Consider the following 27,322-nt stretch of genomic DNA (forward strand, 5'->3'; position numbering starts at 1 on the left):
AAATGAAGTACAACATGTGGCGAAAATACAATGTCAGAATCGCTTGGATATGCAAAACCTTTCTGGTGTTTTTCCATGTTAAAGTGACATGTCAGAATTGCAAAATTTGGCCTGGTCATTAAGGCGCAAACAGGCTTGGTCACTAAGGGGTTAAGGCTCATTCCCACAAGCATGATTTTACCGCATATGATGCACGCGATGCACAGCTGCGTGAAACTCGGTGAATGAATATTCATTGATACATTAGCGTGTGAACAATGTAGATGCAAGCATGAAAAAGATCGCAGCATGCTCTATTTTACCGCATAGCAGGTGAAGACAGCCTTTTTTTCTATGGGCTGCATATGGGCGACCATACATAACGCAACACTGCTATGAGAGTGAGAAATTATTTTAAAAAAAGATAGAAATCACACTGCGCATGACCGTGTGTGAGAGATACGCTGTCATGCCCCGCACACTCCCTGCCCAATGTCCACAGGTGGATTTGATTTGCGGAATCTACATAGATCACCCGCACAAAAGATCCGCAATTCAAAGTGCCCATAGGGAAGCATTGGCATCCAGAACTGAATTTAAGCATATGGATTTGATTTGCAGATCATTTGGTGCGGAAAATAAATCGCAGCATGCTCCATTTCAGTGCGGATTCCGTACCGATGGGCTCAATAGAAGGCAATCTGTGCGGATGATCCGCAGTTCATCTGCATATACAATTGCAGATGCACTGCTGATTTGAAGGTTAAAATCAATTAGGGAGGTGGGGAAAAGGCTGGGAGGTGGGATTGCAGATTTCTTTTCTGCGCAGATGATCGGCGGTGCATCTACACAGAAAAACCGTTACATCCGCAATCTCCTGCAAATAGTTCTTGCAGGTCTCGCTGCAGAAATCCACAAGCAGAATCCGATGTGCCTGTGCACATGAAGCCATAGGCTTGTGAATGAGATCTCTTAAGGCCCATTTACATGGGATGACTTACTCAAAATTTGTTCAAACAAAAATGAGCAATTGTCTAGTGTGAATGCAAAAAAAAAATCATTTAACATTTGTCATTGCTGACTTTCAGACTGCATTAAAAACCCCAAACAAAAAACAAAAACAATGGTGAGCTTGTTGTTCTGTGTTAGGGTGAAAGCACACAGGCGAAAATTCCACGGCGAGAATTCCCACAGAATTTCCGCCCGTGCACACTGCCATAGGATTGCATTGGTTTATGCAATCCTATGCAGACAGCCGCGATTTGACCGTGTGAAAACTCACACGATAAACAAATCACAGCAGGTCCTATTTGTGTGCGAGCCTCACAGAATTCTCACAGCGGGAGAAAGCTCTGAGCAAGAAAACTGCAATCCAGCAAGGTCTAACAATCCTACCCTGTTTCCCTGAAAATAAGACATACCCTGAAAATAAGACATAGCATGATTTTCCTGAATTTTTGAGGATGCAGAATGATTTTTCAGGCTTTTTGGGGATGCTTGAAATATAAGCCCTACTCCAAAATTAAGCCCTACTAACAGTTAATTAAAAAAGTCAATTTAAATAGTGTCCAAGCAGCTATACATGTAAAAAAGTTAAACCTTTTTGAACAAAAATTAATATAAGACACTGTCTTATTTTCGGGGAAACACGGTAGCAATGACATCAGCGCTCTGCAGGCTTTTACCCTTTTTGTCCTGCCTAAATGGGGCATTAGTTGTAGGGCAGGAGTTCCCCTGTTTAGACAAACTCATGTGTGAACTCTTTTCTCATATGCCCGGCCATCTAATGCGCTATCTATTCCTTTCTGGCTTTGTTATTATGAAATGGTGTATTACAATAGAGGAAAGACAATGTGTGTCGTGTGAGATCACTTGCCAGCACAGCTGAAGCTGCAGCCAGGTATCTGCTCCAAATCTACATGAGGCAGACTAACAGCCATCCAATGATTTTATAGAGACACTGCAAAGGATTGTGGGAGTTTCCACTAAGATAAAAGGGCCACACACAGCAATCAGAGGGTCACTGTTCTAGAGACTGTATATAGGAAGGGGTTGCGGAGTTAAGAGCTCTACGGGGTTGTCCATGCAAGATGTGCTGCTTTTAATAAGTGTCATATTGGTTTCACCAAAGCAAGGGCTGCAGACCTTTTGGAAATCTGAAGCTTCACATTTAGTCCATGCTCACACATGTGTTAGAAAAAATGGAGTGTTTAAATGTAGCGTGTTGCAGCTTTTTCTTTTTGTATCATGTTTGACAGTGTTTTTACTGCACCCCATCACTGAAATGGGTGAAAAGATTTGTTGAAAATTGCTGAAACACACTAAACTAGAGCAGACTGCATGTGAAAACTGTGGCGTTAGAAATGCTGCACTCAAATGCTTATCTGAGCCGGCCCATTGGAATTTTTGGAGGTGTTCCACAGTGTTTTTAGTGGGTGTGTAATACTATAAAACAACCACCTGGGTGAGTGGCCTTAGCTTACACCAAATGATCACTTGAATAAGTGAATGGCAGAGTTCACACAGGCAGATACATCGTTGGCTCGCTCAAGTGAGAAAACGTTCAGTTTTCATTTCTATTTAGGCTGGCGCCACACAAGTGTTTGCTGCAGCATATTCGTGCATGAGAAAGGCCTGATCTTCCTGTTTGGGAGTGTCCATTAGCTGCAGTTAACTTCCTGCAGGGCAGTGACCGCTGCCAGTGATGTGTTCACTGCCTAGCAGGGAATGCCACATCCTCAGCAGCCGGCTTTAGCGCACATGCAAGATATCTCGCTACTATTGTTTCATATAGTATATAAACATTGCACATACACAGTTGCGCTAAAGCTGGCTGATGAGGATTTGGCATTCTCTGCTAGGGAGTGAGCTCTACATCACTGGTGTAGTGTTCACTGCCCTGCAGGAAGCAGAATGCTGGCAATGAACGCTTCGTCACAGGAAGAGGAGGATCTGGAGGTGAGGTGACCCGGAGGACTGAAGGTGCCAGAAGATCTGGTAAGGATACTGACTGTGGAGGAATAGCTAAGTATTTTTTTTTTGTTTTTTAGGACAGAATTTATTTAACCCCTTAATGACATGGCCTTTTTTTTTCTATTCTCGTTTTTTTTTCTTCCCCATCCCCCGCCCCCCCCCCCTCAAAAAATCGTAATTCCTTTATTCATCGACGTCGCTGTATGAGGGCTTGTTTTTGTGGGACAAGTTGTATTTTTTCAATGGTACTTTTCAAGGTACCATGTAATGTACTGAAAAACTTTCAAAAAATTCTAAGTGGAGTAAAATGAAAAAAAGACCATCCGCCATCTTTCAGTGCAACAAAAATGACATGATATCTTTATTCTATGGGTCAGCACAATTACTACAATACCAAACCTGTATAGTTTTCTTTTTTTTTTTTTTTTTTTTGCTGTACTTTTTTTTTTTTTTTTCAAAGACATTTAATTTTTAAAAAATTATTTTCTATTGCCATCTTTTGCACGCAATATCTTGTCGATGTAGTTGTGCGAGGGCTCATTTTTTTTTGCGAGATGTCCTGTAGTTTACGTTGGTATAGTTTTGGAATACATACGGCTTTTTGATCGGTTTTTATTGCATTTTTTTTCTGGGAGACTGGTGACAAAGTGCATTTCTGGCGGGTTTTTTTTTTTCAGACGACGCTCACCATCTGGGCTAAATAATGCGCTGCTTTGATAGATTGGACTTTTACGGATGCGGTGATACTAAATATGTATTTTTGCTTTGAGTTAGATTTTTTTTTACTAGATATGGCAAAAGTGCTACCCCTATAAATATATAATAAAAATGTTAACTTTTATTACTTTTCTTTACAATTTGCAAAACTTTATTAATCTTATTTTTACTTTTTTTTTTTTTCTTTTAAGTCCTACTTGGGTATCACAACTAGTGATGCTTTGATTGTTTGTGCAGTATGATGTAATGCCATAGCATTACATCATACTGCAATCTGACAGGTAATCTCTCAAGCCACCCCACGGCGATGGCTTGATGGGCAGCCCTGGGGCCCTTCAGAAGGCCCCCTGGCAACTATGACGCCCGCATGTCTCCCTGCAATATCATCGTGCGTGAGGGGGATGGAGGGCACAGCGGCGTACGGAACCCCCAAACATCATTTAGGGGATTTAAATGCCACTGTCAGAATTGGCAGCGGCATTTAAAGTGTTAATAGCTGCGATCGGCCGCAGCTATTGCCCGCGGGTGTCAACTATAACAAGTAGTTGACGCCTGCGCTGTATGAAGAGAGGTCTCTCCGCAATCTCTCTTCATACATATCCCAAAGCTGCAAGATGTAAATGTATGTCCTGGAGCCGGACGGGGTTAATGAGCTGGTTACATTGTGCAGTAAAATATCAATTTTTGCGGCTGACACAAAACTATGTAAAGAAATTACCACGAGAGAGGACGCAAGGAGATTACAAGAGGATCTGGATAAATTGGAGGTTTGGGCAGCAAAGTGGCAAGTTAGGTTTAACACTAATAAATGTAAGGTTCTGCACATGGGCAGGAAAATACAGGTCACCATTACACACTAAGGCTGCCTGTCCACAGGCGATAGTTCATTGCGTTATCTGTGGCGATAATCCGGCCACGGGGTAACGCAGTGAATGTTCTCCTTAGACTTACTATGGAAAGCGCAACCCCCACGTCCACGAGGGGAGAATCCTATCGAATTTCCACTCGCAGGATTCAAATCGCGGCGTACCACCATTCTCCACGGTGAGCCTATCTGTCAGATAGGCTCAGCACGGAGACCTGACAGTTATACCCCGCAGCGCGGAATATCGCTAGTGATATTCTGTCACGGCCGTGGACAGGGGGCCTAAATGGGAAAACACTGGGGAACACTTATGGAAAAGGACTTGGGGGATGTTAGATGTAAGCTTAACTGGAGCAACCAGGGTCAGACAGCTGCTGCCAAGGCAAATAGGATCATGGGGTGTATCAGAAGAGGTCTAGGAGCACATGATGAGAACATTGTTCTTCCTCTTTACAAGTCACTGGTCAGACCACACATGGAATATTGTGGACAGTTTAGGGCACTAGTACTCAGGAAGGACGTATCAGAGCTTGAGTGGGTACAAAGGCGGGCAACTAAAGAAATGGAATGGGTGGACTACAATACCCAGAAAGGTTATCAAACTTATTTAGTCTAGAAAAGACAGCTGAGGGGCGCTCTAATAACTTTGTATAAATATATCCAGGGACAATATAGAGATCTCTCCCATCTATTTATACCCAGAACTGTAACAAGGGGGCGCTCTCTACATCTAGAGGAAAGGTTTCTACAGCAACATAGGAGGTTTTTTACTGTAAGAGCTGGTTTCTACCTCATTCTGGCTTATTGCCTTCCTCTGGAAAGACATTGGGGCTTAATAGCCTTACTTGGATGGACTTGTTTTTTTTTGGTCTTACATACTATGATAACAGATATGTGCAAGCAGCAGATATAACTTTTGGATATGCATATTACTTATCCTCCATTATTTTGCTGTAAGAGACTAAGACTACTCTCTCACACGCGCTTTTTACTGCGATTAGCATGGCATTTTGAACACAGCACTAATCACGATGCAACGCTCCCATTGACTTCAGTAGGGCCTCGCAGACCTGCGCTCAAACGTGGAGGTTTGTAACACCATGATTTTCGAGCGCAGTCTCCTCTACGTTGGCTCTTTTTTGCGTTCCACGCACCTCACCACCCATGAGAATGGTAGTATCTGTTAAAAGCTGTCGAATGCAGTTACCAGTGTTGAAAAAAGCCAATAAAAATCGTGGTAAAACACAGCTATCAAAATCGTGGCGTTTTACGAATGCCATGCGTGAGTGGCCTTACAGACTAAAGAGTCTTAAAAGGATAAGTGTTTATCCTTCTCCCCCTTCCATATGAGCATTCCATGTATTTACAGTAGATGAAAACTGTATCACGGCATCACATTATTCAGTCTTAGTATTAAGCGTATTTTATAGGCGTTCTGTGGATGAACGCAGCGTTTAACAGTCGCTTGCCAGAAAGAAAATTAAATAACAGTATTTCTGGCAGCCTAATCCCAGCCCTGATGGCACTTGTTGTCAGTTTTAATATGACATAAAAGATAGAACATTTAGGATGTACATGTTTTACATGAGGGAAATGCTAATTTATTGTACAAGTGGTAACAATAGAATCTAATAGAAGCTGAATATAGTAGCAGACAAGTGTTTGATCACTTCTTAGGAGATTGCAGGATAGAAGAAAAAAATGGTGACGCAACCCTTGTAAGAAATGGAAATATGAAGTTGGGAATTCTGTCCTCTCTTTATTTTTTCAAAGGGTAGTAAGCTGAGGATTCTTTTCCCCATAGGTTGCCTATGTATAGTAGCCCACCCCAAGTACTGTTATACCCAACTGGGTTAATGTTTAAACCATATATACAAAAAGAAAATAAATTATTCGGGTGTGTGGCGTGACCGCCAGGTATAATATAATTATATGAGATTGTTGTTGCTTAACTTCTCTATTTATTTAACCCCTTAAGGACTAAGCGTGATAAATATATGGCTGACTTGAACCACGGTTGATAGTAGAAGTGCAGCATGGGATTAAAGCCTCTGCTCCTACAATCAAGCAGGAGAAGGTTGGGTCTTGGGCTGTCAGACACAGCCAAGGAACTGGAGGAGAAAGGAGAAGTTTTTAACTGCTTCTGCCTTCTCCTTTTCCGTCTACATGTGGCCTGTAATCTGAGACTATACAAATTGTATATCAAAACGTCTGCAAAAAGAGGAACCCATTACTATACTTAGTGTAAACTTATTTTAAAAATAAACTATAAATGTAAACTTTTAGCTTTTTACCTCTAATAAAGCAAAAAACTGAGAAAAATAGTGAAAAAGGATATACAAAATGGCCCAATGTGACAGGATAAAACAGCAAAAATAATTTTGGTAGGTAAAGAAAAAAATTGTGCAGTAAAACCACCACATGGGTAAAATCCATTAGGGCTAATGCTAACGGATGGATTTATGCCACGTTCCCCACGGTGTACATCCAGGGTGGAATAACGCAGCTATTAGGTTGTATCGAACCTAATAACTCACTCCTTGCATGCGGGATTCTGCCGTGGGAAAAAAATAAATTGACAGGTTACATAGTATGTAAGGCTGAAAAAAGACCTGTCCATCCAGTTCAGCTTATTAATGCTTAATGTTGATCCAGAGGAAGGCAAAAAGACCCCAGGGAGGTAGAACCCAATTTTCCCCATTAAAGGGAAAAAATTCCTTCCTTGCTTCAATCTGGCAATATGAATAATCCCCGAATCACCAGCCCGTTTTGAAGTAATGATTATAACATATAATCTTTTATAACTCAAAGACATCCAGGCTCCTCTTGAACTCTTATCGAGTTCGCCATCACCACATCCTCAGGCAGAGAGTTCCATAGTCTCACTGCTCTTACTGTAAAGAACCCCATTTTATGTTGGTGTAAAAGCCTTTCCTCTAGACGTAGAGAGTGCCCCCTTGTTACAGTCCCGGGTATAAATATATGATGGGAGAGATCTCTGTAATGTTCCTTGATATATTCATACATGGTTATTAGGTCGCCCCTCAGCTGTCTTTTCTAGACCGAATAACCCCAATTTTGATACCCTCTCGGGGATTGCAGTCTGCCCATTCGATTTATTACTTTGGTTGCCGCCTTTGGACCCGCTCAAGCTCAGATATGTCCTTGAGTGATGATGATTTATCCGTTCAGTCGGTTGCTGACTTTCGGTCACCTTGTGGATCAGCATACGCCATGCTTCCCTGTCTTTGGCCGCTTTCTTCAGATTTTCCAGTCATGTTCGTGTCAACCTTGATTGTGTCTAGCCAGCGTGAGTACCTTGAGTACCGGTCCCCAAAACTGTATACAATATTCCATGCGTGGTCTAAACAATGACTTGTAAAGAGGAAGAACAATGTTCCCATCTTGTGATCCCCCCCTGTTATGTTGTGGATTTATAATCTGCATCACATGTCAATTCTGCACAGATTTTTTCCACACCATTTAAAACGTCATCCATATGGCTCATCCTATAAGTGCTGTGAACTTTCTATGTGGACGTTAGGTATGTAAAATCTGCAGTCTTTGAATATGTGCGTATGCTGTGGATTTTTTACAGTGGAATTGGCTGTGAAAAATCTGTAGCAGTTTAGAGCACAGGCATTATCAATGAACTTTATAGACATCTCATCCACACGCTGCTGAATAATGCACAGCATAAATTAACCGCAATATTTAAACATACTCCTAACTACATCGCAAAAATTGTATGCATCTACGTTTTCATGTCTACCTAGGAATATTAGTATACTCTATACTGATGATCAATATCCACAAGGATATTATGTATATATTGGGTATATATCATATAAATGGCAGTCAGATTTCGGAAGGTTATTCAAACCTCCTGCTGTATAGCCAACTGCTGATTGAGACATTGTATGGTGTATTTACTGTAAAGGAACACTGACTCTTACCCATTGGATACTATGGAGGGCATAGAAACAGATTAGTTTCAATAGGCTTCTACAGATGTAGCCAAGTTGAACTTGACTCTTAGCGGTGTAGTGCAGACACACTTGGTCATGTGGTTGCCAGTCTTTCTTCACTTTCGGTGATGTCATCACAGGGGGGGCTGGCTGTTCGGAGAGTTTCAATAACTAAGCCAGCCCCTTAAATGTCCAGGTGGAGGGAGACTTGCAACTACATGACCCGATGTTGGGACTGGGCAGAAAATGGCTGTGCTGGCACCACTGGAGCAGACTGGATTGGGTAAGTCTTTTGCTGCCTGAACAAACCCTTTTAATATAATAATTTTTTACAGAAAGTTACAGCAGTCAGTAAAACCAAGTCAGCCGTGCAATAAATTTGCGACCATCGAAACTGAAATCACATGAATAAAGAATAGCCGCGACCAAGTCGCAGCTGTTCGTGATTTTTCTGTTTGTTCATATGGCTGGCTGCAACATAATGCAGGGAAATTACACCACAGCCCTGAAATCCCTCGGTCGGCAGAACTACGATTCACCTTTAAATGCCCCAACTAGAGGCACCTGACTGTGTTTAGTAGCACTGGACTCTGCTTAACTCCCTCCCCCTCTGTTTTTCGGACTGCTCCCATAGGAGTCTATAGAGCCTTCTGCGTTTCGCCCAAAGATAGGGCAGGACCTATATTTTTCAGCAGCGTGGAATTTCGGTAGCTGAAATTGTGCTTATGTGCTATTTTTTTGGTCCAGTTTTTTTTGCATGCCATAAAATCATTCATTTGAATTAATCCATAGAAAACCATTGGTTCTGATGGTCGTGATTTTATTGAGTGGCTAACTTAGCCTTGAAATAACGCTCATGTGAAAGACCGAAGTTTCTTGTGTTGAAAACAAGGATCTTGATTAAAACATGCTAATAAGAAGCTAATAGACACTGTAAAGCATGGGTTAGTGCCATTGTATACCCATACACAACTAGTCCACACCTAGAGCCTCGCAACTCCTTTCCCACATGTACTTTTTGCAATATACTGTGTTTCCCTGAAAATAAGACACTGTGATAAAGAGGCACGGTGTCTTTTTTTCGGGGGGGAAGTGGGGGTGTGCTTATACTCGGTCCGCAGCGTCCTGATGCCTCGCAAAGGTCTCCGGCGGCAATGCGGCAAGCAACAGTGTCCTTCGCGCTGACATCTCAGCTTTTTTCTGGTGATAGGGCTTTGAATACCACGCCTCCAGCAAAGCGAGCTCTGTGATTGGATCAAGCACCAGCCAATCTCTTATTTACCGATCTGATGTAGTGCTATTAGAAGGGAAGGAAATGCTGGCAGGTAGCGACTTCTGTAGAGATGTCATATATGGTAACTATATAACTGCATATATTATGACAGCACACAGCCAATCACAGACAAGGCATTTTGTGCCCGAGTTGGCACTTTGTCAGGTCACTATTGGTGAAATATCCACTTCAAATTTTAAACTAAAATATTTATCTGCATATTTTGACTTGAACGTGAGCCAGACCTACTTTTAAAGTTGATTGTGGCTTACCGAGTATAAAAGGTTGGGGACCTCTGCTGCACATGATCCGTTGGCAAATAAAAAAGCATCTAATGTACATTTCAACAGGATGGCCAAATGCGATGTGAATGGCCCTTACATATTTAATTCACTTGGATTGTTACATCTTCTGCATCGGCTGATGTTTCAACATAAAGATATCCGTATTCGACCAAAGTAGCTTAATATTGACTCCATAATACATGAATTATTCCTTCTCTAGAAGTAAAGTTTTAATGGAACGGAGCGATACTTTCATTAATCGAAGAAGCAATATAAAGAAACAAAGCACATCCCCCAAATACGAATGTAAGAGACCAGAAGGAGAATACGATTGTATCATCTATAGGACACGTTCAAAGGAAAATTGTTACATTACAAATGACTTGAGTCTTTCGAAAGAATCAATTTATGCTAAAGGATATGTTCTATGTGATTTAAAGCCAAAGGCAAAAACCTAATTGGTGGCTATTTAGTGGCTTCAAAGGATATGGAATCTGTCCTTTATAAAAGCAAAAATTGATCTGTGTTATGGCAGAATCTTTGTACGCTCTGAACAGCCGCAAGCTGCCGATAAAATTTCATTTGAAAATTTTATTTCTGACTATTTCAGAAAGTAGCAGACAAATTTCATATTCATTTAGTTATATATAAAGAACTTGAGCAAGATACTATGGGGTGATTTAATGAGGCCGGCATTTATGACAGCTTCTGATGGAAATAGTGCTTAAATCTATCAAGATTTGCTAACCACACCTCTCCAGATAAGCCACACCCACTTCATGGGAAAAAATTAAACTGCTGCAAATAGCCCAAAGTATAATAACATTTTTGGTCCAAAAAGCTTCACCGAAATGTTTACATTTTTCTCACCAAAAAATGTAGACATTTTTTAAATTTACACCGTTTACATCAGTTAAATTTATTTTTAACCCCTTAAGGATATGGCCCATTTTGGGCTTAAGGACGCAACGATTTTTGGCGTATTTTCTTCTCCACTTTTCAAAAGTCTTAATTTTTTTATTTTTCCGTCGACGCGGCCGTATAAGGGCTTGTTTTTGGTGTGGCGAACTGTAGTTTTTATCGGCGCCATTTTTGGGTACATGGACTATATTGTAAAACTTATTATTATAGACAAAACGCATCAATTCTGCCATAGATTTTTTTATTTTTTTTACAGCGTTAATCATGCAGCATAAAGGACAATCAATTTTTTCTGCGGGTCGGTATGGCTACAACGATACCAAAATTCTTACTTTTTTAGGTTTTTCCACTTTTCTGCAATAAAAACCTTTTTTGGAAGTCTTTTTTTTTTCAAAATCTCTGCATTCAAAGTCCTGTAACTTTTTTTTTATTTTTCTATGTACGGAGCTCTGTGAGGGCTTATTTTTTGTGCGACGAGCTGTAGTTTTTATTAGTACCATTTTGATCACTTTTATTGTGTTTTTAGGGAGGCAAAATGCTAAAAATTAGTTTTTTAGTGTTTTTTTTTTTTTACACTTTTTTTTTTTCCCCCCTGGACAGTCAAAAGCATGTGCAACTTATTGTACGTGTCGTTACGGATGCGACAATACCAAATATGTGGGGTTTTCATTTTTTTAACCTTTTTTTTTAATGCTAATATGAGAAAAAGCATAAAAAGGGTTTTTTTTACTTACATTTTTCTTCATCATTCTTTTTTTTTTTTTTTACACAATGTGTCCCTCTTGCACACTTACAGTATAGCACTGATGATCGCTGTGATAAGGCATGGCAGGGCTACTGCCCTGCCATGCCTTATCGCTTATACAGCGATCACAGGCTATGGCAATACAGGACGCCAGTGTCGCCAGCAACCAGCCCGGCTCTCTGAGATTATATCTCGAGAGCCCAGTGACGTCCCAGAGGGAGTGTGCTCCCTCTGTGAACCCCTCCCATGCCGCGATCTACATAGATCGTGGCAGGGAAGGGGTTAACAGCATGGGTCGCATTTCCGATGCAGCCCCGCTGTGGGATAGCGCGAGATCATAATTGATCTTGTGCTATCCCCAGGACGTAAGTTTATGCCCTGTTGTGGAAAGTACCCCGCTGCCAGGATGTAAACATACGCCCTGGAGCAGGAAGTGGTTAAATAAAGCAAGTGTGGCTTATCTGCAGGGGTGTGGCCTCCAAAAATCCACCATCTATGGGTGTCTTGTTTCTACGGCACACAAACTGTAACAAAAATGACATGATAACTTTATTCTATGAGTCAGTACGATTACGATACCAAACTTTATATAGTGCTTGCTGTACTTTTATTTTTGTTCAAAGGTGGTACTTGTAAAAAATTTTCTGCCGCCATCTTCTGACTGTCATAACTTTTTTTTTTCAGTCGACGTAGTTGTGCGAGGGCTAATTTTTTTACAGGACGTCCTGTAGTTTGCGTCTGGAATACATACGACTTTTTGATCGCTGTTTATTGCATTTTTTTTTCTTGCAGACAGGGTGACCAAGAGCGCATTTCTGCTTTTCTTATTTATTTATTTTTTCTGATGACCATCATGCAGGATAAATGCGTTACTTGATTAGATCCAACTTTTATGGACGCAGTGATACCAAATATGTATTTTTGTTTTATTTAGATTCTTTTATTGTAAATATGGCAAAAGGAGGGGGGGGGGGTCAAATTTCTTTAACTTTTTTAATACTTAGTAAAACATAATTCTTATTTTAACTTTTTTTTCTTAGTCTCCTGCAAGGTCAACAACTCAATGATTGGTGTTTAAGCTGAACAGTCAGTGAACGAGCCAACAATTATTTTTATGTCTGCATAAAATGAATGATCAGTGAATGAATTACCAATCGTCATTCAATCGTTGGCCATGTTCACACTACAATTATTGTTCCTTTTCAGTTGTTTAAATATTTTGACCGATAATTAGTTCTGTGTTAAAGTAGCTTTACTTTCAAGCCCTTATCTATCCTCTGCTGGAAGTCCTTATCAGCTAATTTATGACCAAAGCAAGTTTACCTTTGTTGTGGTCATAAATTAATGATAAGAATGAGGAGAGAAGAAACCAAGACATCATTGGCAGATCAGAGGAGTCCGTCGACAACAGTGATATAAAGAAGCTGCTACATTTGTCCGTGTTGAATTGGGACTACCATTGCCATTGTGCTGTTATGCCACATGTGTGGGAGGACATTAATCTTTCCGTAAACCAAGCAACCATCCCAGGGACAACTTCTACCCAATCACTTAATTGAAATAAAGGGACTTGTAAAATAATAGTCAGCGTTGGGGTATTTCCATTGTTAAGCCTTATAAATGTGTTCTGCTTAAGTTAACCAGTACAATGGCTGAAATTAATTATTAGGCCTGAGTCCAATTTTAACTACAAGCTACTATTTGTTACACTGGTCATAGTCCTACAAGCTTTAACTCTTAATGATGCCCCATTACTCCGTTCTCTAACTAGTGGCTTTGGATCCACATTTGGCTTTGAGGCTCATTGCTTGTGGTTCGTTGTTGGCAGCTGCACACTTTATCCTGCACTAATGTTACCCGGGAGTTGTAGCATTACTGAAGACTGGCACCCGCTCTGCCAAATAACACTAGGGTAAAATCTATTTTCTAGGTTATTGCTTTAGTAGACAATTTCCTTTCAAATATATAGAGTGGCCCTTAACCACAGAAGCAGCTGTCATATCTGAAAGTGGCTCACAAGCTAGCAAGTCGAGGAGCTCTGTATTGTAGCATAATTTTCGAAAATGTTAACAGTTGGCATTAGTATGAACATAAATATTTCTGTTGTCCCTGCATTTCTGTTTTCTATAAATCCCTGCATTAAAACAATAAATAGACATATACTAACCTTCCCGCACTCCCTGTTGTGTCCTGCGTTGCCCTTCAGTCCTTGCTTCGGTTTGTTTACAAGCTCCAGTCCCATCTGGTTATGGGATGTCACAGGCTGCTGCAACCAATGACAGAGATCAGTGCTCAATTGCTGAGCTGTCATTGGCTGCAGAATCCTGTTATGTCCCATACACAGGCTAGTAGAGCCATTACCTGATGTCATGGGGGAGACCCAGAGCAGCGATACAGGATACTGAGAGGAGAGTAGAAGCCTTTGTGATATGGCAGGGGGAGCTGGGAATAACCGTTTGCAATCCAATTTTGGATTCAGGGTTTCCTAGGAGGCTTTCTCTTTCTGCTATTATACAATGGCACCATCTGCTGGTTAGAGCCAGTACTGCGGTATGGGACATGACAGAGAGGCCCCGACAACAGAGCAGCTAGTAATATACAGTAAGTATACCCTGCCGAACATATTCCGACATTGGAGCTGTACAGCCTTCAATCAGAATGTCTTTAGACATCAGAAAGTGGATTGGAAAGGGTTGATAAAAGAAAACTCTTGGACAACCTTTTTAAATTGCTTCACATATACTATTCAAAATAGGGCCTGGCCTGCAATGCGGTTAGCCTCAATGAGCAAAATCCATACTTATTTTCAACAGTTTGTGAAAAACGCACGTGAAACTTCCATGTACCATGAGGCCATTATCTCATAAAAGTTATCACATTTGCAGTGAAAATTCCATGTTTAAGGGCGGCTTCACACCGGCGTATGCACAAAAACAGACGTGGTAGCGCAATGTATCTGCGATGTGTTTTGAGTTTTTTTTTGCATGTGCTTTTGCACTTATTACTGGGCCATTTCACTTGGGTCCGGACCGAGTTAAATACCTATTTGGCCTAATTAGTTATTGATGCATTCTGTTCCCTGCAGATTTGTGCAGCATATTGCACAATTGTGCAGGTATCGGATGTGCATTTGAGCAACCTCCTAAGGGCTCATGTCCACGGACGAAGCGGGATACGCCTGCGGATTTACGCCGCAGAAATCCTTTTGTGGGCATTAGCCCATAGACTCCTAATGAGGTCTTTGGTGCGTGCTAAAGAGCATGCTGCATTTTTTTCGATCGTGCGTAATGCACATGCAAAAATGAACTATGAGATTGAACCCATTGCAATCAATGAGTTGCATGCTCTGCGTATTGTGCACGCGAATTTTCCAGACCAACACGCGTGTGAGTCTGTCCTATAAGTGATATCTCAGACTGATATCACAGTTGCCATTGTAAATGTAGCCTAAGGGCTTATTCACACGGGTGAGAATCTTGTTTGAGTTTTGTGCAAAGCACACAACTCTCACGAATGACCTCCATTCTCTTCATTAGTCTTCACATGAGTAATTTTTCCCCCCTCACAGCCATGCTGTGAGGATAAAAGTTGCAGCAAGTTCTAACTGTGGGCGTTCTCTCAAAACGCCTCAGCCATTGTTTTCAATGGCATCTTAAGAGAGGACTCACACAGGCATGTTTGTGCCCGCGTTTTCGTGCAATGGACCTCCAGCGGTGCAAAACGTATGGGCTGCTTGTTTTGCGGATCTTCTGCAAATCAAACCCGCCCGTGGACATTGGGCCTAACTGTGCAGGAAAAAACATCTGCAACTCATTAGACTAATTAGCCATTTTAATCAGTGCTTTTTTTTTTTTTTTTTGCTGCATAGAAGTACAGTAAAATATGCCGATGCGCACATAAAGCATAATTCATTACTTCCGCAAAAAATGTTGCGCTCATATTTGCGCAAATACGAGTATGTGCCCCTGTGACGCCGGCCTTGGTTTATATGTCCTGCATTGAATCTCCATAATGTATGAATGGACTGCAGTATATGTCCTGGGTAACCATCTGCCTAGATTGCAGTACTAATAGGTCTATTGGCTTGGGGTATTTGGTAAATAGGAAGGCGATAGATATGGAACAACTTTGATAAAAATGGCAGCTTTTTATAACATATGTTGCAATGAGCATTCTAGTCTAGTCTTTATAGTAATGCAAATATACAGTATGAGCGCTCAGCATGTCCTGCCCTACATCTGATGGGTAACCATACCTTACTGTAGGCCACAACTTGTGAAATCCTGTTTTATGTATAATCCATTCTTTTTCAGTATTCTTTTTTATCTTGTCACTGTCTGTTGTTTCTGTGGTTTAGCAGAGCACATACCAAAATCTAAGCACTGCCAAAAAAGTAGTGCAAAGCGTGCACCAAGTATTGTAACCCATTCAGTCTACAGTCTAACAATACTGTAACTATAACCACTATAGCCCTGTAATCCCTTTACGATGATCAAAGGTCCCATTCCGCAGGTGATATTGCACTCCATGCTGCTTATCTCCCTGCCGCTTATCTAATTTCATCTTAAAATGTTTTTAATCAAGAAATATCCCTTTGATTTTTATTTTCTTTATAATATAGCTAGAGAATAAAAATGGCATCAAGTCTCTTAGGGCGACTTCACACGGGCAGATTTGCGCTCGCAATACGCAGAGAATAGAACCCATTGATTTCAGTGGGTTCATACACATTTCCTTATTTCCCATGCACAAAAAAACCTCGACATGATCTATTTTTCTATGCGTTTGCACACTAAAGGTCTCCATGGAAGTCTATGGGGGGGTTGAGCAAATGTGCGCACAATACACAAGGAGAGGCATGATACTCTGCACTATTCCTCTGGTATTAGAACACATTTGGGACTCGTTAGGCTACATAACAATTTAAATCGGGGTGTGTTTGTCACAAATGAAAATGTCCTGCGGTGGCAAAAAATACAGTAAAAAATGTGCAGAAAGTTTGTTCATAGCACAAATACATTGCGTATGACTCAACGCAATACTTTTCCTGTGTAATTCCGCAGTGTTTCACGCATCTCCTAGCGTATTTTGCGTGCCTTTGTGGATTTTTATTGACTTTTATAGGGACTTTTGGCACAAAAATGGGTAGGAAAATGCTGCATGTTAAAAAACCAATTACCTGTGTTTTACGATTAGGACCCAACCGCACGCCCATTTAAATGGCTATTAGCGTAATGAGTTACACATATGTTCTACTTTTCTGTGGAATTGCAATGTATTTTCCACGCACTTGCGCACCTCCTATAGACTTCTGTGGGAACCTTCAGACAGGGTTCATTTGTGCGGATTTTTGCCTGCAATCTTTGAGACTAGGCAGCAAAGTGGACAAGATTTGCAAAAATCACATCCACACATGCAATAAAAAAAGATTATGTGCAAACGCATTGACATCTCTGGGTTCTATACTCTGCACAAATCTTGCACATGCAAAATATGGGTGCAGACATGCCAGTGTGAAGCCGGTCTTAGGCTTGGTTCAGCCTGCCGTTGTGTAGTATAGATGCACATGGCACAAGTTTCTCTAACTGAAAATATAATTTTCAAAGAAATGCATGACGTTGTTTCTGCGCCCCCTTCACATGAATGGAACAAGCTTACAAATTTCTGTAACAAATCTGCCACTTCTGTCTATTTTTGTTTCCTCGATTTGAATCTGATCCCAAATGTTCACACAGCTAATAATATAATTTTTTTTTTTTAACAGGATTGCAATGGGGACAGCGTCCCAATGCTGAACCGTGCCAAGGTCAGTGGTGAAGACCCACCGGCTTCTCATGAACCTCACGGCATACCAGCTCCGTCCTGGGATGTACAATGGCCATCCAATACAATGACTGATGACATGACACCGTCTTACTGGCCTGGAGCCTGGCAAGCAGACCCAAAAGGAAAATCTGTAAGTATGTCAGTAGCTTTTTCCACTGTATTGAAGGCATATGAGCCATCCTTGTCACGGGTTCCTATGGCACTCTCATACTGTTAAAGTTGCCACCAGATGACTGATATTACTAATGAGGTCGTTGCTGGTAACTTCTACTGGCTTCACTAGAGCCTGGTAATTGAATTGCTGCACCTGTGCAGCACTGCAGGACGTCCGAGCGGCAGTTGGAGGCGAAACTGGAGCACAGGAAGGGGTGGCCTCTAAGCGTCGTCTTGGAAGGAATCAGAGAACTCTTCTCTAGGACTCCATCTCACATAGACCGCCAATGGCAGCATGCATCATCATTGCCACAGCTGTAAGCTACAGGTGGCAGTCACATTAGCGGCACAGGCCTATAGCCTAGAAGCACTCTCTTCAGCCGGATGAGTCATGCCGACAGCTACAGTGAGCACAGGCTAAGGCTCGCTCCTCCTAGAAGTGTGGACCGATGCTCCATGGCCTAGTTAGATTGTAATTGCAGATGGCAATTGCTCCCTCCCCAGCAGTATTAGAACTACCCATCATAGGTATAGTTGGGGAACTGCTGTAACCTGCTGCAGACAGTGGGGGCAGTGTGCTACAGCAGCTGTTGTATAGGCACACTGTACACAGCAGAGGTAGAGCCAGACAGCACCAAGCACTCTCTTCAGCCAGAGTGATTAAACTCCTGCAAATTGTTCCAAAACCCAAGATTTCTTCCAGCACTCATATGAAATTAAAAATAAAAATGATAGCATCCTCAAACATCCTCATCAGGGGCGTAACTAAAGGCTCAGGTGCAAAAGTTCAGCTGGGCCCCCCTACCTCTCCATCTCTACGCATACCTGGAGGCATAACTTGAGGATTTCGGGGCTCCCTAACTATAATGCCTTATTCCTACTACTATGCTCCCTATATGGAGAAGTTTGGCCTTATGGACTCCCTAAGGGTCCTGGGCCTGGGTGCAACCGCATCCTCTATAGTTACGACCCTGATCCACAAACTGGGCTCTACCTCATACAAGTAAAAGCTGTTCTCTTTTTATCCGTCTGCATCTACGAAGATGTTTTTGAGGATGCCATAATACGTTTTCTTTAACTTCATATGAGTGCTAAAAGAAATCTTGGGTTTTGGAATTGGATCAACCTCAGATTCGGGGATTGTTCGACATGGGTAAGCAGGTTTCACTGAAGACCGTGCATCACCAAAGCTGCTGTGCCGCAGCCTCCATGCATTTGCAGATTCCATTAAAGGTGCTTGTAGACGGAAACATGGTTCAAACAATTGTTCAAATGAGCTACGGTGAAGAATTGTTCAGTGTAAGGCCTCCCCCACACAGGCGCTCTTTTCCACAATTACCGTGGCGGTTGGAGCCCCGCGGTAATCGCAGTATAACTCTTCCATTTTCAATGGAGCCTCTCAGACAGGCACTCAATCGTGGCACTTCCCAGCGCCGTGATTTTCGAGCGGAGTCTGTAATTTTTGGCATCTAGCGCACCTCATCAATGAAAGTAACTTGATTACAAAAGTAAATTGTGGCAAAGCGCCGTGAACAACATAGTGGCGCTTTGATGAATGCATGTAAGCCGACAACTGAATGACAATGAGAGGCGACAACTGAATGACGTATCAGAATCGTTCGCTTTTTGCTCGTGCATCTTATTCGGGCATAAAACACATCGTTGGCTCGTTTACTAAAGGAATCTCGCTTGAACGAGCCAACAATGTATCTGCCTGTATTAACCAGCCGCACGAGCCAATTATGTCACTTGTTCAAACGAAAATTGGCTCGTCTAAAAGGGCCCCGAACTCCTGTAGACAAAGTCAAACTCTTTAGGGCCACGCCTTCACGCTACGCCTCCCTTTACCCATGCCATTGTTTTTTACGCTAAAGGTGGTAACCCTATATAGTGTATGTGACAGCTTACTCTTCAACTATGGCTGATAAATAACATGATCAGTAATCACTTCAAAACATCATTGTGTTAACAAATGGCTAATTAGCGTAACTTTTTCTTATATTTTATCCCACACAAACCACTGATCCTGTGAAGTGTGTGGATGTTTAGGGTCCGGACAGGCTGTGTGCGTTGGCTCAAGTGATTGTGACGAATTCATATATTCTAGTCGATACGCCATAATACGGGGATCACAACTCGAGCGCCGTGATCAGGCTGCATTCTAACGAACGTATTTTTAATCCATATTTTGTTTATATTTTGCAGACTATAAGAGTTATTGTAAAACAGTAGTTTTTTAAAAACTTAGGTCTTGACTTATCTTGTCAGTTTTTGCCTCAGTGTTGGTATTTTCTATTGGGCAAATACAGATCAGTAAATACGGATTCAAATAGAGCTGAAATACTGATCTACGTATGCTTGTAATGTCGTCTATAACATGTCCGTAATACGAATCCAAAAAATACAGTAAAATACCCCCAATATGCTCGTGAAAACACTTGTTTATGGTGCAAATGTGTTAAAGGAAGCATGTATAATTGTGCATACGCCCGTGAAGGAGCCCTCATTGTCATTTATCTGACAGCACATCCAGCCATCTCGATCTGCAGGCACCTCTGTACGCGTAATAGTCGTCTGTCCATGAGCCCAACGCAAAATTCATTAGATGATGCCTTGTCCAGCAGTCATACATTACATGGACTGCACTACCGCTGGAAGTGACCATGTGATTTACATAGACTTGTATTTGGCCATGCCAAACTAATAGCAATGTGTATCATTAAATGGTTTGTCCAATCTCAGCTTTTCATAGAGATGAGAAACCTGGGTCTGTCACCCACTTTGCTGGGTGTAATGGGGATTATGGAAACAGCCGAGACGGCAGCCTTATGCTGGAACTTCCATTGAAGTGAATGGGAGTTATGGAAATAATGTAGCCCAACGCCTTGGCTGTTTCCAAAGTCTGCAGCAGGGCGGTCGAATCACAAACCCAGATGTGAAACGGAGATGGGAATACTCCAGGCAGTTCTGAGCAACCCCTGTCCATATGGCCTGTTAAGTTACAGAAGAGGTTCCCTGCTTGGGATCCAATACTATTAGGGCTTGCTTACACGGGTGTATGTGGCCGACACATTACATGTTTTTATGTGCATAATGTGTAGTGCACAGCAAATACACATGCGGATTTGGTATGTTAAATCTCCGTAGCTTATATGTGTGCATAAAGGAGCGGCTCTAGATGAGCATAAGCGCAGAAATGCATATGATAGTGCGACCTTCACTGTGCAAGAAGTCACTGTTGGTGCATGTTACTGTACTTTATACGCTGCCGTGGACCATACACCATGAGGGGGACACCTACACCGTGATTTAAAAGTCTGTGTTTTCCTCGCGATATTGCGTAGTTCATTGAGTAGTTCGTGGGATTTGGATGTGCACCCCTCATAGACTCCTTTTTTTTTTCAATTTTTGTTTTTCTCTCCCCCTCTCATTTAAAAAAAAAAAAATCGTAACCCCTTTATACATCATCGCTGTATGAGAACTTGTTTTTTGTGGAGCAAGTTGTATTTTTCAATGGTACTATTTAATCTACTATATAATGTACTGAACTTTTTTTTTTTCTTTAATGGGGAAAAAAAATATTCTGCCATCTTTCGGTGCGTCTTGTTTCTACGGCGCACAAACTGCAACAAAAATGACATAACTTTATTCTATGGGTCAGTACGATTACTACGATACCAAACTTACTTGTTTACTTTTGCTGTACTACTTGTATTTTTTTCCCCGAAGATTATTTAATTTCTAAAACATTTTCTGCCGCCATCTTCTGCGCACAATAGCTTTTTTTAATTTTTCCGCTGACAGTTGTGCGAGGGCTCACTTTTTGCGGGTCTTCCTGTAGTTTGCTATGCTACCGTTTTGGAATATACGACTTTTTGATCGCTTTTTATTGCTTTTTTTTCTTGGAGACGGGGTGATCAAAAAAAACTAATTTCTGGCATTTATATATATATATACCGTATATACCGGCGTATAAGGCGACGGGGCGTATAAGACGACCCCCCAACTGTCACCTTATACGCCGGTATTCAGTGGAGGAAAAAAAAAAAATTTATTACTCACCTCCCACGGCGTTCTGTCGCGCTCCGGCAGGATGTCGCTCGCTCCGGCAGACTGTCGCTCGCTTCTCGTCCCCGGCGCAGCATAGCTTTCTGAATGTGGGGCTTGAAATCCCCGCTTCCAGAAAGCTAATACACACGCCGGCAGCCATGACATCATTGAATGGCTGTGATTGGCTAAAGCACACGTGGCTTCAGCCAATCACACTATTCAATGACATCATTGAATGGGTGTGATTGCTAACACGTGCGCCTTCAGCCAATCACAGCCATTCAATGATGTCATTGAATAGTGTGATTGGCTGAAGCCACGTGTGCTTTAGCCAATCACAGCCATTCAATGCTGTCATGGCTGCCGGCGTGTGTATTAGCTTTCTGGAAGCGGGGATTTCAAGCCCCGCATTCAGAAAGCTATGCTGCGGCGGGGACGAGGAGCGAGCGACATCCTGCCGGAGCGCGACAGAACGCCGTGGGAGGTGAGTAATAAAATTTTTTTTTTTTACACTTTTTTTTTTTTGTATTACCGGCGTATAAGACGACCCCCGACTGCAGAGCAGATTTTTCGGGGTTCAAAAGTCGTCTTATACGCCGGTATATACGGTATATATATATATATATATATATATATATATTTCTTTTGAAACCTAAACATGTGCATACTCATCTAAAAGGTCGCGCCGACATATCAGTGTTTTTTTCTTCCCTATTCACGCATGAAACAGGAAATTTTGGCTACCTTTTCTTTGCCTGCACAGCATATATCTACAAAGACCTTTCAGAAGCTCTTAGTGATCGGCTTCTGGGCCCTGACAGCTCTCCAGCCTATGAAAACTGCCCCTGTGCTGGTGTCCTGGTGCTGATGACCTCCGCCACGGTGCCCGCTGCAGCTCCAGAACCATCAGGCCATTTTGGCAAGGGGGCAGAGCTTATCCCACCACTATTCCCTACTGAGGGTCTTAGTCTCTTGAGGCAGAGCTTCCTTTCCGGCACCTGATGCATCTGAACTTCTCTTCCCCCGGCCCCTGTGTGGGGCTTACACCCGGAAGCCAGACGAGTGGTGGTAGTCCCGTTAAAGTGGAAGGAGTGTGGAGTGCTGCCTTCACCTCCTTATACAGGCCCCAAATCATACAAATCCAGCTGTTGTATCCTTTACAAAAAAACGTAGAAAAAATATTTTTTAGTCCAACTTGTTAGGAAAGGGTTATTGTAACTTATAGCCGTAAGGAGTGACAGGGAATTCTTTTAAGCTGAAAATCTGTCTTTGAAAAGTTTATTTATTTTATCGATGACAGTAACATTGTACAAAGATGTTTTGACGAATGAGAAACCGCATCCATGACAACTGTCTCCACCAATCACATGTTCCATAGATGAATGGCGGGCATGAGGCGCCTGATAGGGCAAAACGTGAAGATCCTTGATCCTGTGCAGGGCTTCCCAATCTGATTTATAATGCGTGCATAAGGAATTCCAGCACTGACAAAGTTAAGGGGATATTCTATACAGCTGCCAGGTCTAACACTGCGCGCTTAAGGAATTCATTGTGTTTGACCAGAAGGTTATGTTTTCCATTAATTGCAACAGTTTCCAAATACTTTGACTTTCTCAATATGTCATACGCACTCATGTTCAAAGGGGGCGGAAACTATCAAAATCCTCATTACTACTTTGATGCTGACTACTAGGCAGCCAGCTACATAATCCGGGATACTGTAGGAAGTGTAATTTCTTTTTGTGGCTCTTATTAAGTAAATCATTACAGCCTTCCAATACATTACGATATGAATTTAATAAAAGTCACATAGCTTCTGCCAGTTGTACTTGGTGGAGCCCCAAGTACTATATCTAGTAGTACATGGCTGAATTCAAAGCTATCTATAGATTATCTCATATTAAAGGTGTAGTTGGTACAACCAGGCCTGGATTTTGTATTAAAGGGGTTGTCCCGCGCCGAAACGGGTTTTTTTTTTTTCAATAGCCCCCCCGTTCGGCGCGAGACAAACCCGATGCAGGGGTTTAAAAAAAAAAAAAACGGATAGTACTTACCCGAATCCCCGCGCTCCGGTGAATTCTTACTTACCTTGCGAAGATGGCCGCCGGGATCTTCACCCACGGTGGACCGCAGGTCTTCTCCCATGGTGCACCGTGGGCTCTGTGCGTTCCATTGCCGATTCCAGCCTCCTGATTGGCTGGAATCGGCACACGTGACGGGGCGGAGCTACGAGGAGCAGCTCTCCAGCACGAGCGGCCCCATTCAGAAGGGAGAAGACCGGACTGCGCAAGCGCGTCTAATCGGGAGATTAGACACTGAAATTAGACGGCACCATGGAGATGAGGACGCCAGCAATGGAGCAGGTAAGTGAATAACTTCTGTATGGCTCATAATTAATGCACAATGTACATTACAAAGTGCATTAATATGGCCATACAGAAGTGTATACCCCCACTTGCTTTCGCGGGACAACCCCTTTAACCACAAAAGGGACATGGGTAGCACCATGGAGAAGGGAGCCTGCTGTTAAAGAGTAGGGAAGATCAGCAATGGAATATTTCACAGTCTGGTAGTTGGTGTTGAAGTACCTACTGTACTAAGTATTGTATGTGGTGTAGCTCTGTAGAAGATTACTACTTTCTTCATTATGTAGTTACCCCTCAGTATATAAATTGGCCAGTATTACTTTGGTTAGCTATTCCTCTTTATACCTGAAAATTCATTGACTCCTTCCCCCTATGTAAGTTGTGTGATGTCATTCTGACAACCCGAGATTTACTTGTTTTTATGTTGCTCTCAAAAAGTTAGTTTTTCATTCGGCATAATTCATGTGATGGACTCTACCACACAAGCTCTTTAGAGGGGGCACAAACTTTTATCACGATAATTAGTGGGTCCTGTCAGTTATAATTAAGATCGTTCCATCTCCTGACTGTATATTTATGGTCTACTGCTTATTTAGGGGGCTATAGAAGGTAATGATGGCAAAGTCTTGCTAGCAGACTCGAGCTGGTTAAGTGATGTGCTGATGAGAGATGAGCGAGCATACTCTGCAAGGCGATATACTCGTGAGAGCATCGCCTTTTTCGAGTACCTGCTGGCTCGTCCCTGAAGATTCGGGGGGAAGGGGGGGGGGTCGCGGTAGTCAGGGGTGGCACGGGGCAGCGAGGGGGAGCGGGGAGGAGAGTGACAGAGATCCCTCTCTCTCTCCCTCCCGATCCCCTCTACAACCCCCTGCTCACCCCCGCCCCCCCCCCCCAAATCTTCAGGGACGAGAGAGCAGGTACTTGAAAAATGCGATGCTTTCTCGAGTATATCGCCCTACCGAGTATGCTCGCTCATCTCTAGTGCTGATGCATTATGGAATTGGTAGTACAGAACACCGTAAAAGAGGAAGCAGGGAGTAATCTCAGTATCAAGATGGTGTCTGATAAGTATCAGACAGGAGGCTGCACTGCGTGGAAGTGACTGCGATATACATAGGAGACATCAAGAGTGATAGACAATCAGGTGAGGGTGCAGAGATGGAAAAATGTGTGTCCGTTTAATAATATATAACTTAGTTGCATGTGGGGTTATACATGTCCATTTATACGTATGTGGGCAATTGGGAAACACAGCCCCTTATCTTGATAAGCGTAGAGAATGTTTACCCAGCTTGCAACTAAACCCAGTTGGTCTTGGTATCTACCTTTTTTTTTTTTGTCTGCTGCTGAATTCAACTGTGGGTTCAGCAAAGGGAGGGATGCAAAGTACGGTGTGCCAACAAGCTCCAGGCATATAAATCTAATATTAGGTGTGGCAGTGTAGTTTTCACTGCAATGCCACCGAACATGCCTGTATGTGCCAATTTTGCATGTGTGCATCCCATTCATTAGCTCATCTAGCTGCATCCTTTCGTTAAAAAAAAAATCTTAGAGGAAATATTAGATGACATGTAGAAATATTATGTATTTGCATTAATCGAGATGGGGTGATGGAGGACGACAATGACATATTTGTTAATGGATTCACTATGTTTATTAAAATATACTTTAAAAATCCTTCTATACTCTGGGACAATGATCTAATTAATAATTTGCAATTAACCATTGACTTTATTTTATTTTTTTCATTTTTAAGTAGCATTAGTTGTTTAGGGGTTAAATTAGTTCTGAATGAAAATGTTCTTTTAATATAGAATAGGTGGCATTTGTAAATGTTGCCAAGCCTGGATGAGTCCATATATTATTTAGTAGTGTACTTTTTAAGGTCAGAAACTGCTATAGTATTGATCCTTCATTGTTGTGCACCACAGTATGTATACCACTTCCAAACCACATACAAATATCCCAGAGGGATTTACAAAGCCATTTTCTGGAACTGTTAGGAAAAGCAGTCAGCGAGAACGAGTCGGAACTTGGTCCCTCTTTACAATTAGTGGTTGCTAAAGGGTCTTGCTTGCCAACGCTACGATTTTTCATAGGTATTTTATTTTTTAATTGATTTTCATTTCTTTAGATCCGTGCTTCAGATGGAGGCTTCTTTATATGTAGGCTCAGACTGCTGTTTTGCATCATATTTCCTGAACTAAAATTACTTTGTGAGTCATGGCTATTGTTTCTGGGAGATGTTTGTTGCTGTATTACTGAAGGAGGCATTAAATGGGTTATCCCAAGATCTAAAGTTCACTTTTTAGATAACATCATGACATTGGGGGTCTCGCCACTGAGTTATCGATCCTGAAAATGGGGGTACGATGTCCCCATCTTGTTACTGTGACCTCACACATTCATTTCAATGGGACATACATAAATTGCCCAGCTTGTTCTTGTACTGCGGTTATCTCCAGAAGTCTCATTTAAAGTGAATGGAGCTACACCGCACATACAAGGAGTGCTAGAAGCTTGCAGTGATAGGCCCCCTGCACACGGGCGGAGATTCTGCGGCGGGATTTCCTGCAGATTTTCCGCCCCTGCCTGCATAGGATTGCATTGCAAAACGCAATCCTATGCAGACGGCCGCGATTTGTCCGGGTGAAATCACACGCGGAAAACAAATTGCGTCATGCTCTATTTCTGTGCGGTCTCGCAAAGAATGTCACTCCCGGTGCCCTGGCTCCGCTCTGCGCATGTGCTGGCTGGCCGGCAGATCACAGAGCCGGAGCCGCGGCAGAAGATGAGACCCGCACTGGTCCCGGCTGTGTGCAGGCGGCCATAAAAGCAGACATAAGACCCTTACTCTGTGGATCATGAAGGTCTCAGCAGTGAGATCCCCATCAATTATAAAATTCCCACCCCCGATCCTGTGGATGGGGGGCTAATTTTGAATCCTGAGATAACCTCTTTAAACAGGGATAATTAAACAAATGTATGTATTTCCTGTTGGTTATATAGTGCGAACATATTCTGCAGAGATTGCCTTCATCCACATAAGTCTGTCCCTAGCGGGGCTCACAATCCAGTTTCTCTCTCTCAAACACATTAGGGCCAAGTTTGTGAAAAGCAACTTAACATGAGTACTAGGAACAAACTGATATAGGCAAGGGGAGAACATATAAACTGCATGCAGATGCTGTTGGTTAATTTT

General features: G+C 42.2%; 1 protein-coding gene across 3 annotated transcripts in view; it reads left to right on the plus strand.

The window, feature by feature from the left end:
• The window catches only part of BNC2 (basonuclin zinc finger protein 2), a 553,266-nt gene that overhangs the window by 115,205 nt on the left and 410,739 nt on the right, over positions 1 to 27,322 (plus strand). For all 3 annotated transcript variants that reach the window (XM_066604361.1, XM_066604357.1, XM_066604358.1), the window contains exon 2: positions 17,490 to 17,681. In XM_066604361.1, coding sequence (XP_066460458.1) covers positions 17,490 to 17,681 — 192 coding nt within the window. The remainder of the gene's footprint in view (positions 1 to 17,489; positions 17,682 to 27,322) is intronic.

Source organism: Eleutherodactylus coqui, chromosome 5 (assembly GCF_035609145.1).
Source record: "Eleutherodactylus coqui strain aEleCoq1 chromosome 5, aEleCoq1.hap1, whole genome shotgun sequence".
In the NCBI taxonomy this organism is placed as follows: Eukaryota; Metazoa; Chordata; class Amphibia; order Anura; family Eleutherodactylidae; genus Eleutherodactylus; species Eleutherodactylus coqui.